At 43.5% G+C, this 12,155-nt stretch overlaps 1 protein-coding gene across 1 annotated transcript; it reads left to right on the forward strand.

Annotated features, from left to right (window-relative positions):
- The first annotated feature begins 1,046 nt into the window (after positions 1-1,046).
- On the forward strand, positions 1,047-10,700 carry PDCL3 (phosducin like 3). Its single transcript, XM_079973076.1, has 7 exons — positions 1,047-1,245; positions 3,481-3,613; positions 5,445-5,535; positions 7,656-7,799; positions 8,852-9,060; positions 10,082-10,268; positions 10,370-10,700. The coding sequence occupies exons 1-6, from the start codon at positions 1,240-1,242 to the stop codon at positions 10,225-10,227; spliced, it is 729 nt and encodes a 242-aa protein (XP_079829202.1). The 5' UTR covers positions 1,047-1,239; the 3' UTR covers positions 10,228-10,268; positions 10,370-10,700.
- The last annotated feature ends 1,455 nt before the right edge of the window (positions 10,701-12,155 follow it).

Raw genomic sequence — 12,155 nt, forward strand, 5'->3', positions numbered from 1 at the left:
TGTTTCCACATACCTAAGGTGTGCAAATGCTGTGCGATGATGTGCATTCAGTGCTTGTTGCTGGCACCATTTTGGTCACCCCCATGTTCACCCTTTCCCACACTGTTAATTTAACACGCACTCTGACAAGAGTGCACTACAAGAACAGGATGCTGGTTAGATGAGCCTTAGATTTGACCCAGCAGGGCACACCAAAATATCCTGCCCCTTTGTGCCCCTGTACTGAAAGCGGTACCTATTTATCTACTTGCACTTTGATATGCTTTCGAACTGCTAGGTTGGCAGGAGCAGGGACAGAGCAATGGGAGCTCACCCCGTCGCGGAGATTTGAACCGCCGACCTTCTGATCGGCAAGTCCTAGGCTCTGTGGTTTAACCCACAGCGCCACCCGCGTCCCTACAGAGAAATATTTGAGGTGAATTTGGGAGAGTCAAAATGGCTTCAGGATTGCTCTCCTGTACTGTTTCAGGCACTATACAGCGGTACCTCGGGTTACATACGCTTCAGGTTACATACGCTTCAGGTTACAAACTCTGCTAACCCAGAAATAGTGCTTCCGGTTAATAACTTTGCTTCAGGATAAGAACAGAAATCGGGCTCCAGCAGCACGGCGGCAATAGAAGGCCCCATTAGCTAAAGTGGTGCTTCAGGTTAAGAACAGTTTCAGGTTAAGAACGGACCTCCGGAACGAATTAAGTACTTAACCCGAGGTACCACTGTACTTATGCATGTGTGTTTGCCTTGTACATTTATGAGCATTTATTCGATATATATATACATATAAGACCTTAGAATTCCTATAACAACCCTATTCAAATGCCCATGGTGATTCTATTATAACAGATCTCCTTTTTAAAAAACGCACACGCATATTATTATTATTACATGCGCAACCAGCAAATGTGACAAAAACAACAACACGTCCTGAGTTTCCGGAGCCCAGGGAAAGGTGGGCGGTCCCTTGCTACTGATTTCCTTCCCGTCACCCACCCTTCTCGGCACCCCGCCTCCTCCGAGAGCCTTTCGCTGCTCCCTCCTCCGACCAGCAAGAGAAAGTGCCCGGATCAGTCCTAATACGGGCAACTCGGGCAGGCGCGACAGCTGGGCGTGTCACGCGAGCTTGTGCGCTCTTGGAGGTGGCCGGCTCAGCGACCCCCGGGATCCACGTGGAGCACCTGAGGAGGAGGACCTGCCTCAATCAGCAGCAGCAGCAAAGTTGGGACACCCCGCTCCCCAAACATGCAGGTGAGCTACTCTGAGCTGGATCCTCCCTTCTGGTCACCTGCCGGGAGACCCCTTTGCCTAATGGGATCGGGGCTGGGGACGCGAGTGGGACATAGCACGGTCTGGCCAGGTCCACGAACGATCCCTGCCCAAGGTAGCTGAAACCCGGAAGATCAGCTCGCTTTCTGCTTCCCGTGTGTTGGGTTGCAAAGATGACACGCGGTGGTTCTTCCTGTCGGGGAAGGAAAGGCCTCTCGTGTTTCCCTTCCACCCGTCGGCTTTCTTCTTTTCGCGAGCATGCGCTCCAGGCTGCGTTGCATTTGCTAGTTGCAGGAGAAGAAACGGAGGCGATCAAGGGGGGCGGGTATTCTTTCAAACACAGAAGGTGGGGAAGCTGGAATTGTTTCTGAGTTCTTAAAAAAAGTCATTCTTCCTGCACTTAGCACTGAAGAAATGAACTGTCATTTTGTATGGGATAGGGGAGAGTAAAGTTGGCAGGCTGCTATTGTGACTGCTAATTGAGCCTGAGTGATGTGTAGCAGCCTTGCTTTCCAGTGGTAGGATAACTGTGACATCACTTACACGTTCTTTGTGAATGGTCACTGTTAATACAATGGTCACAGTACATTTCATTTCCCTCTGCCTCACTGTTTACAACACACACCAATCCATGTCTATTTATACAAGCAACTCAGGATATTTCTTCATGTGCCTGATGATGTCGATTTTAGTCCACAAACTGCTTATGCCATAATAGTTTTTTTTTAATGGCATCTTGCTCTATGCTCTTTTCCGTTTTTGTTTCAATAGACTAATCCCGCTACCCTCTAGACACTAGTTTAATGTAGTCCTGTGTACGTGTATGAAATCCAAAACTTTACTTGCTTTTTCCAGTATGTATTTGTTTTATTTAAGCAGCTCAGGCCTTTTTTTCTACTGGAAAGTGGAATTGAGATGAATCATAAATGTTTATTCGGAAAAAAGCCCACTGATTTCAGTGATACTTCTTCCCACATATATGCGCATTGGATTGAAGCCTGCATACTTATGTAGAATACGTTTTGTATAGTGTTTGTTGGAATCCTAAAAGAAAAAAAGCCACAGTGACCAGCATGGCTCCAGATGTTGTGGACTATAACTCCCTAACCATTGGCCGTGCTGGCTAGGATTGGTGAGAGTTGCAGTCCAGAACAACTGGAGAGTTAAGTTTCTTCAGTGCCAAACTTGGGTTTTGATAGTGAAGGTGCTGGAGTGCTTTGGGGGGGGGGGGTAAAGAATGAAGGGCTGGCACTCACATCTTGATAAAACAATTGTGGGTACCAACACAAGATGGCTGCCATGGGCAGCAAAAAAAGGATGTGACAGTACTCTAAACTGGTTGGTAAAGGTACCCCTGACCATTAGGTCCATTCCCGGATGACTCTGAGGTTGCGGCGCTCATCTCGCTCTGCCTGAGGGAGCCGGCGTACAGCTTCCGGGTCATGTGGCCAGCATGACTAAGCCGCTTCTGGTGAACCAGAGCAGCGCACGGAAACACCGTTTACCTTCCCGCTGGAGTGTACCTATTTATCTACTTGCACTTTGACATGCTTTTGAACTGCTAGGTTGGCAGGAGCAGGGACTGAGCAACAGGAGCTCACCCCGTTGCGGGATTCGAACCGCCGACCTTCTGATCAGCAAGCCCTAGGCTCTGTGGTTTTAACCCACAGCGCCACCCGCGTCTCAAACTGGTTGGTAGGCCTGGCCAATATCTGGTTTTCAACATTGCGATAGATTACCAGCTAAACATTGTGATATACTGATATATCACAATGTCTGAAATAAGGATAATAATAATAATAATAATTTATTATTTGTACCCCGCCCATCTGGCTGGGTTTCCCCAGCCACTCTGGGCGGCTTCCATAAAAACCAAAAATACACTAAAATATCACAGATTAAAAACTTCCCTGAACAGGGCTGCCTTAAGATGTCTGAAGTCAGGTAGTTATTTAATGTCTGAAATAAGGATGGCTGTGTAGAGGCTGGCTTCACATGTTGGCTTTCCCACACTGTGATTTTCTCATAGCTCACGCACGCATGCACGCACCCCCCCCCCGATTCAAATTATATTGCCAGGTCTAAAACTATGAAACCAATATCACAATATGAACTTCAAACCAGTTTGGGGCAATATATTGATATATACTGGTGGGTACCATCACAAAAAACCCCACTGGTTGTAAGTTTCGGCTCTGACAATTCTATGTGCTTTAGGATCCTAATGCGGACACAGAGTGGAATGACATCTTACGTAAAAAAGGCATTCTTCCTCCAAAAGAAAAGCTGAAAGAGCAAGAACAAGCTGAAGAGGAAAGGGAGCAGCAGATAATCCAGCAAAAATCTGTTGGTAAGCCCTTCAGTTGATTTAATGTGATGTTTCTGTAATCTACCTTGCCTTGTCACCAGAATGTATCAACCTATACAGAGCACACCAAGGCCTCATGGTGCATTCATTGCATTTTGAGGTATGGAAAACCTTCGAGAAAGGAGTTTGGTACTTCCTCGCCTCCTCTGTGACCTTGAAAAATATTGAGATTAGTCCTTACAGAGCATCATACTGAGCTATGGGGACACTCAAAGAGACATATAGAACTTCCAGGGCTTCTGGGAAATCATAAGGCTTGCTTTGGGGGACTCCCAGGTGAAATCCTTACAACCTGGGTGGGCATTAGGGTTTTTATCCCCCAGGGAAGGACAACTGATGACACAGAATCTGGATCCAGATTTCTTGTTCAGTGATAGACTATGAACCTAGCAGAGGTATAAAATGAATTGTTCTTGCGCTTTTTGTTGCACTTTTGTATCATTGTAAATCAGTTTAAATTATTGTAAATTATAGCTTTTTTATTTTTCAGCACAGTCAGCAGTATATTTTTCTGCAGGACCCCCCAATGCTCACTGTGGGATGCAACTTGTGCAAACTGGGATAGAATCTTGAATAGATACTTAAAAATATAGATGGATAAATTTCTCTTGACAACTCTGATGGGGTGATCTAAAACTGTGGACCTGCGTTGCAACGCTTCCCCTCACATCAGGGGCACAGAACCTCAGGCCTAGGGGGCAAATGTAAACCTTCATATCTCTCTGCCCAGCCTTTCAGAATCTCCTTCAAGTCCTGCCTCCTCAGGCCATGCTCTCTCTTCCCAGGCCACAACCCTCGTTGGATCTGATGCACCCCCTCCTCTAGTGCTTTTGTTATGAGTCCTTGAACTGCCTAGATGTATATATGGAGGGGGAATGTAGAAACTGCATGGCTGGAATGTATTCTACTGCTCACCTACTTTTGTTGATGATTTGATGATTTTATTATTTATACCCCGCCCATCTGGCTGGGTTTCCATATGCCTCTGATCCCACTCTTTTTGCCTCTGGCTCCTACACACCAGTGGCATTCAGCCCTCACAATGCTGTTCTATAAGGAATGCAACCCCCTCATTCTCAGGAAGGTCTTCCCTCCAACCCACTACCTGCTTTACATCATCTTATGCACCTGCAGGTCTTTTTGTGGGAATTAGTGTGATGGCTCCGAAGTGCCTTGGTAAAGAAAATGCTTCTCTTTGGAGAGATTTCTTTGACCTTGTGGGGTGCTCTTTTGATCATTAGAAAATATTTTATTGGACAAGAGTGCATCCCTTGGTTTGGACTAATTGCCTTCCATATTTCACATCATTTAGAAAGTGAACTGATGATAGCTGCCTAAAATAAAAGCTTACTCAGCAGGAGCTGCAGCCTTGTAGCAAATGATAACTCCCAGGATGTAAGTTACGGAGGCAGAGTTGCTGAGATAGTGTGGTGCCTGGAATCCTGGATTTTGTGAGGGCCTGGATTTAAGATGGAATTCACTTCTCTTTTGTAACATTTAGCAGATTTGTATCTTTGTTTCATTGTGCAAAATGTTTATCTCGGCAAGCATGAGGTAGATACTCCTTGCCGTATAATACTTTAATTGGTTCTTAATTACCAAGATCTCTCATTTGGAAATTATTTGCATGATGAAAGAGATTCTGTTGTTGTTATTAAATTTATATTGCCCAGAGCAGCAAACACAGTGATAAAGTAATTAAACAACTAAAACATATAAAAACATTTCTAAGACTGTGTACCCATTCAGAGCTCCAGTAATGGTTGGCTTTTATTCTGTGCCATACTGATGACCTTGCATTTCTTACAAACAGTGAAAACATATGAAGATATGACCCTGGAAGAACTTGAAGAAAATGAAGATGAATTCAGTGAGGAAGATGAACGGGCTATGGAAATGTACAGGTTAGAGCACTCTGTCCAAGACCCACAAATGTGATTGCCAGTTAAGCACTGGTGTGTACATTTTTTGTTCCAGTGAGAGCAGGTAGTTAGGGAGAACCCCAAGCCTGGAGCAGTAGGAGGACTCTCCCTGATGCTATGCTGACTTGAGAAGAATAGGAGAAAGGAAAGCGCTCTCCTTGACACTGCATTGAACCTCTAAGACACTTGAAAAGCCATGTGACATTTTGCTGTTTTCTTAGTGTCCCTGGCTCAGCAGAATGGGAGGGAGTCCCCATCTCTCCCTGCAATGGCTCATCCTCCTCCACAGTTGGAGAAGATGGGCAAAAACAGGTTGGGCTGGCCAGGAAGGCCAGCTAGGATTTATTGACCCCTGCAATAGATAAGAGAATTAATGAAATCTTCAAGACCCACCCCCTGATTTTCCTCCAGTTTTAGCCAAATCAGGCTGCCTCTTGGTAGTCCTCTAAAAAACAGTAGCTGAAAGGGCTATCACAAAAAATAAGAGGACGCAAATTCTTCCTGGAGGATCAAAGGTTAAAAGTTTAGACAGCATATTCGCAGTGGCAGTAGGATTTGTTTAATAACTTCTCATCTCTCTGTATTTAGGGTTATCTTAGAACTCATGTTATTAGTGTTTACTGTGTTAAATGCAGCTTCTAAAATGAATTCTTTAAAACATCTGACCTTGCAAATTACAGTTCAGTTCTAAAGTTCGTTACATACACCTCTAGCAATCAACATCTGTAAAATGAATATTGTGCTTAGAAATGATAAGTGCCCAGTTTTTAGCAACTGCTCAGTACTGCAGGTTTGTCAATACTGTTGTGGTTTATCTTCTCTCACCTGCTTTTTCAATCTGTGAATCAATAGAACAGTGTGATATTGACATTCACCTATGATCCCACTAATTCCACTAATCCTTCCTGTATTCATCAGGAGCTTGGAAACTGGGTTTCATAATTTGCAACTGAGATGTGATCCTTTATAGAAAAAAAAAAGGGATTGGCACTGCAGTCCTATGCTTCATTGGATGCAAGTATCATTCAGTGGGATTTGCTTACAGTCAGTGTTATTAAGACAGCAGCCGGGCAGTGAATTCCTAAATCTTTTGGCTGCACCAGCATAGATTCGAGCCTGGGCTCTGCAACTAAGGTTGCAATGCTATGTATACTTATCTGATGGGAGGGCTTTCCACAGGGCAGATGCCACTACTGAGAAGGCCCTCTGCCTGGTTCCCTGTAACCTCACTTCTCTCAATGAGGGAACCGCCAGAAGGCCCTTGGAGCGCGACCCCAGTGTCTGGGCTGAATGATGGGGATGGAGATGCTCCTTCAGGTATATAGGGCCAAAACCATTTAGGGCTTTCAAGGTCAGCACCAACACTTTGAATTCTGCTCGGAAACATATTGGGAGCCAATGTAGGTCTTTTAGGACTGGGGAGAGTCTTGAGGGCCAGATACAGGTGCCTGGAGGGCTACATGTAGCCCAAGAGTATGAAGTTCCCCGCTCCTAGAGTAGACAGTGCTGAGTTAATATGGTACAGCGCCACTTCCTGTGCTCTTACATTTACAGCAATGGCTTTCCAAACAGCTGTGGTCTCTGGGTTGCTGGGGATCAGAATTGGTGACAGCGTGGATGTAGTTACAGTGTAATCTAGGTTAGTGTGTGAAAGAGAGACAGCTGCATGGGAACTGGGAGATTTTTGTTGCATCTCCAGCACAAAACTGCCGGTTGGGTTTTCCACCTCAGCTCCTTTGAAGGTTCATTTTTCACTAGTTGCAACTGTCCTTGTTACTTACATTTTGGCTCATTTCAAAACCAGTCATCAAGCCCTTTTTTGTCTCAACTTCTTGCCTCCTTCCATTTTGATGGAAGCATAGTGGTTGTGGTGAGACATGAGTTGTGAACCTAGGACCTGATCCTGGTTCTGTCTTCCCTAATGCAGGAGCTGTGCAGGAAGCCTTCAGCATTCCTTTATCTTGTGTGGGATAGGGGAGGATAAAAGTAAACCATGGTTTACTGAGATAACAAATGTGAAGTGCCTTAAACGCTCAATGTTATATCTCTGGTCTCAAATCCATCTGTATGTTTCCTTTTCTAATTCTTTTCCCATGGTGTAGGCAGCAAAGGCTAGCTGAATTGAAAGCCTTGCAAGCAAAGAATAAATTTGGACACGTTTTAGAGATCTCGGGACAGGATTACATCCAAGAAATTACTAAAGCTGGCAAGGATATATGGGTGATACTACACCTGTACAAGCAAGGGTAAGCAAGCATTTCAAGATGACTGCTGTTTGCACACAGTTTTTTCTGTAGCAGGTTTGGTCTTGTGAAACTGTCCCCAAACTGGTGATCTTGCATTTTGTGTTTTAGCCAACTAAACATGCTTCGGCAGACGAGCCTTCCTTGCTCTTTCAGAACCCTGATGTTGGTATCTGTTGTGCAAATGAAAGGAATTTAAAAAATACAAAGTCACCCAACTACAGTTCAGTGACATCATCAGGAATTGATTTGCTTCATTGTTCTAGCCATTAAACCAGGAAGGAGGGTAGTTGTGTACAGGCAACAATCATTTTGCAAATGTTCAAAGCACGTGCCCATCATTGAAACCAAGTGGTGGCAGGAAAAGGGAGCATTGCAGGGCAGGGCCATAATGGACTTAAATATTTTCCGCTATCACGTGCAATGACCCGGAATGCAACCACCAAGAAAATCGGGGGTGCCTGTATTGGATGGGGAAACATTTTAAAGGTTGTGGGAAATTTCTCTTCTTTGCAATGGTAGGCGTAGATCTGAGAACCAGTGTGGTGTAGTGGCTGGAGAACCAAGGAGACCTGAATTGAAATCCCCACTCAGCTAAGAAGATCACTAGGTGACCTTGGGCCAGTAGCTCTCTCTTAACATAACCTACCACTCTGGGTTGTGGTGAGGATAAACTCAGAGAGTGGAAAGCGTGTGTACAACCTTGACTTCCTTGGAGAGACGATGACATAAAAATACAATAATAATGTATGTGTCACAGCAGCCTCCGTTTTAAAAGATGCATTCGCCCCTTTTATGTGAGAGAACACATTTGCAAGGTTAAATATGTTCCTATCAGGTTACCTATTCTAGAAATGGGCATTTTGTTTTGTTTTTTGCAGAGCATATCTTTTGCAGAGACACATGGAAAACATGGCATTTTATTATTTTATTATCTTGTAATTTCATTCTCCCTATTCTTATGGCTGTTTTTATTAATAAGAAAACAAAGAAAAGGGAAAAAAACATGGCTCTTTAATGGATTTCTTCCCCTTTTCCTTTTTTAAAAAATAAAGTATTCCCCTTTGTGCCTTGATAAATCAACACTTAAACGGACTTGCAAGGAAGTTCCCTGATGTCAAGTTTGTCAAAGCCATTTCGACAACCTGCATACCCAACTATCCAGATAGAAACCTCCCCACAATCTTCGTCTACCTTGAAGGGGACATCAAGGCCCAATTTATTGGACCCCTGGTGTTTGGAGGCATGAACCTGACAAGTGATGGTAAGTAGCTGCCACTTAGACCTTGACAAAGGGTCCAAATGGACACAACCCATGTAACTGTCTCCTTGTGCCCTGTGTGCATTGATTGGCGGCTGATCCCCTCTATGTGTTTAAAACATTAATAGGTTGCTTTTTGGTACTAAACTGATACTCAAAGCACTTTGCAAAGTACGTAGAAACTCTTAAGAATGCAAAGGCAGCAAAGACGACTCATAAGATAAAGAGTCATCCTATGTACCCAACTATAATTGTAACCTGCCCAGGTTCCTTATGGTACAAGTGGGTAAGAAATCCTATAAAGAAATACAATAAAAACATACCTGATTGAGACACCGCTGAACATTGTCCACTTAATTTGGTTCTGTCTCCACCTCACAGCCAAGCTCTGCAAGCCACAGTCTCTGTGGATTTTTGTCCCTGACTCTGTGGAACAAGTCAACTTGCGTAACAGAATCACATTAATTTCCTCCCCACCCCCCTTCCTTTTTGATCTTTCTGCCTAACATAATTGAGGCTGGTTGGTTAGATTGCCATCACAGTTAACAGTGAGACATCTGATTAACTTGAAGTATTGACTTTCTTCCAACTTCTGGGGTGTAAGCCAATTTGAGCCCATGTAATAAAGACCTGCTGCTAGGTGGGAAGTGTTTCTGGGTTGGGGCAGTAAAGAAAGAAGCAGGAAGTAATGGGGAGCAGTGTGTACACATTCTTGCTTTTTGTTTCTCAAATCTCCCTTTAAAACAGCAGATGAAACATTAACAGCTGCTTCTGCCTCTCCTGACAACAGTTATAAAGATGACCTTGCTTTTGTCTGTCTGAGAACATGCTGGAGTTTTGAGGCAATTAACCGTATTTCCATTTCCTTCAAAGAGCTCGTGTGGAACTTAGCATTGTAGTAAAAGCAAATTTGAAAACAGCAGATGGGAAGCGCACATCCCGAAGAGCAGGAACACAGAGATGCTTTTCTTTGTTCCAGCTTGTAAGTCACTGCCGTGTGTCATTCTTCTCTCTTGCATTTTAGAATTGGAGTGGAAGATTTCTGAGTCGGGCGCCATCAAGACAGACCTGGAGGAGAACCCCAGGAAGCAGATCCAGGACCAGCTGATGACTTCCATCAGGTGCTCTGTCCCAGCAAGGAGGGAGGAAAGTGACCCAGAAGATGACTAAGGCCTCGTGTGAAGCTCAGTTCTATGCCTGATTACTCTGAAGTTAGTCTGACTGCATTCAGTGGGACTTGACTTCCATGTAAAGAGTGCATATGATTGCAGCCCCATAAATACCACTGATGGGTTTTTGCTTTTGCTTTTAGATTTTACTAAAAAAGTCGTGGTTATGTGGAGGCTTGCAGAGCAGTAAATTGGAGGAAATTGGAAAGGCTTCCTGATGAATCAGGCGCTTGTTGTGGACATTCCCTACAGTGGACATAACTACTAACAGCACATTCACACTCTGGGTGTTTTGCTTGTTCTCTTTCCTCTGTTCAGTGACAACTCTCTCCTCTGTACCAGAGTCATTTTAAGCACAGAGAGTGCTTGGTCATTTCTATGCTTTTGACAAAGGCCAACAACTCCATTATGGTTGGGAAAAGGCTATAATGCAATTCTTGATTCTCAAATAAAAATACATGATTAATTTTTAAAGGGTTGTGTGGAACATTGTGTATATTTTATTGGGCAGATCCAACTGTAGAAGGCTAATATTGCTTCCAAGTTCTCAGAATTAAAGTGAGAATACAGTATTTATATATTTACTTAAAATCTTGAAAACTCTGAAATTTCTCCGACTGTCTCATGGAGATGCAGTGTGTTTTATTCTATTCTTGAAATGTAACAGAAGGATATTTTTAAACAGTTAAATTTGTCCTGCACCACATGTTCTTGATTTTGGTAAAACTAGTGCAATTGCATACAGTGGTACCTCAGGTTAAGTACTTAATTCATTCTGGAGGTCCATTCTTAACCAGAAACTGTTCTTAACCTGAAGCACCACTTTAGCTAATGGGGCCTCTTGCTGCTGCCACGCCGCTGGAACACGATTTCTGTTCTCATCCTGAAGCAAAGTTCTTAACCTGAAGCACTATTTCTGGGTTAGCGGAGTCTGTAACCTGAAGCGTATGTAACCCGAGGTACCACTGTATATTTTCTCAGAGGCAAGTCCCCCCTCCATGCTCAGTAGAACTTACTCCCAAGTAAACATGTACAGTATATACTGCAGCGATAGTGGCTGAGCATCTTTCTCCCGCCCCCTTGCCCCCCGTGAAAAAGTGCTATTTAGTCTTGTATTGAAAGTAGGTAAATTATGACCGCTATAAATATTTTTTGTTGCCCATTAAAGCTGTAAAAAAAAAAAATGCAGTAGAATGCAGTCAATCTTCAGGCTTCTGGATATTTTATTGAGTAAATTTAATTGCCAATCCAAACATGCAGAAAGACCATTTGGACTGTGCCATTTTAGACTGGAAGTGAGGAATCAGCATAGAATCATACAGTTTTAGAGATTGCAGAGAACTCTGGAGATCATCTGGTCCAACTTGATTCATATTGCAAAATTGCTTCACATATAAAACAAGAAACTGCTCATAGAAAGATAAAACACCCTCTTTCCTGACATGCTAGCTTTCCATGTGCAGGAAAGGTTTTCTCATGTGAAGGAGTATTCACCTATAGCCTGACATACTATAATACTATACTATATTACTACTCTACTCTAATAAAGAGCTCTGCAAAACGTTATGTCAAATTATTTGAGCCTTCCTCAAGTCTTTAAAGAGTGACTTTTCATGTAACATTTTGAAACTGGATATATACACACTGGCATAGGTACATATTGAAATACGGTAGCTAGTTTTTATCTGCAAATATGTCTAGAAGGATTGAGCCCTCATGTCATAGAACCATTTGGTTGGAGGAAGTCTTGTAGACCAGCTTGCCCAACTCCCTGCAGGAAACTTTGAGCATCCTTATCAGATGGTTCTGTGCTTGAAGAGGCCCAGGAAGGGCAAACTTGCCCCCCGGGGCCCCAGGTAGTCGGTTCCATTGTTCAACTGTTCTCCCTATCAAGAAATTCTTATGCTCAACCAGATTTTTTCTTCCTGT

This window comes from Podarcis cretensis, assembly GCF_951804945.1.
Source record: "Podarcis cretensis genome assembly, chromosome: 4".
Classification (NCBI taxonomy): Eukaryota; Metazoa; Chordata; class Lepidosauria; order Squamata; family Lacertidae; genus Podarcis; species Podarcis cretensis.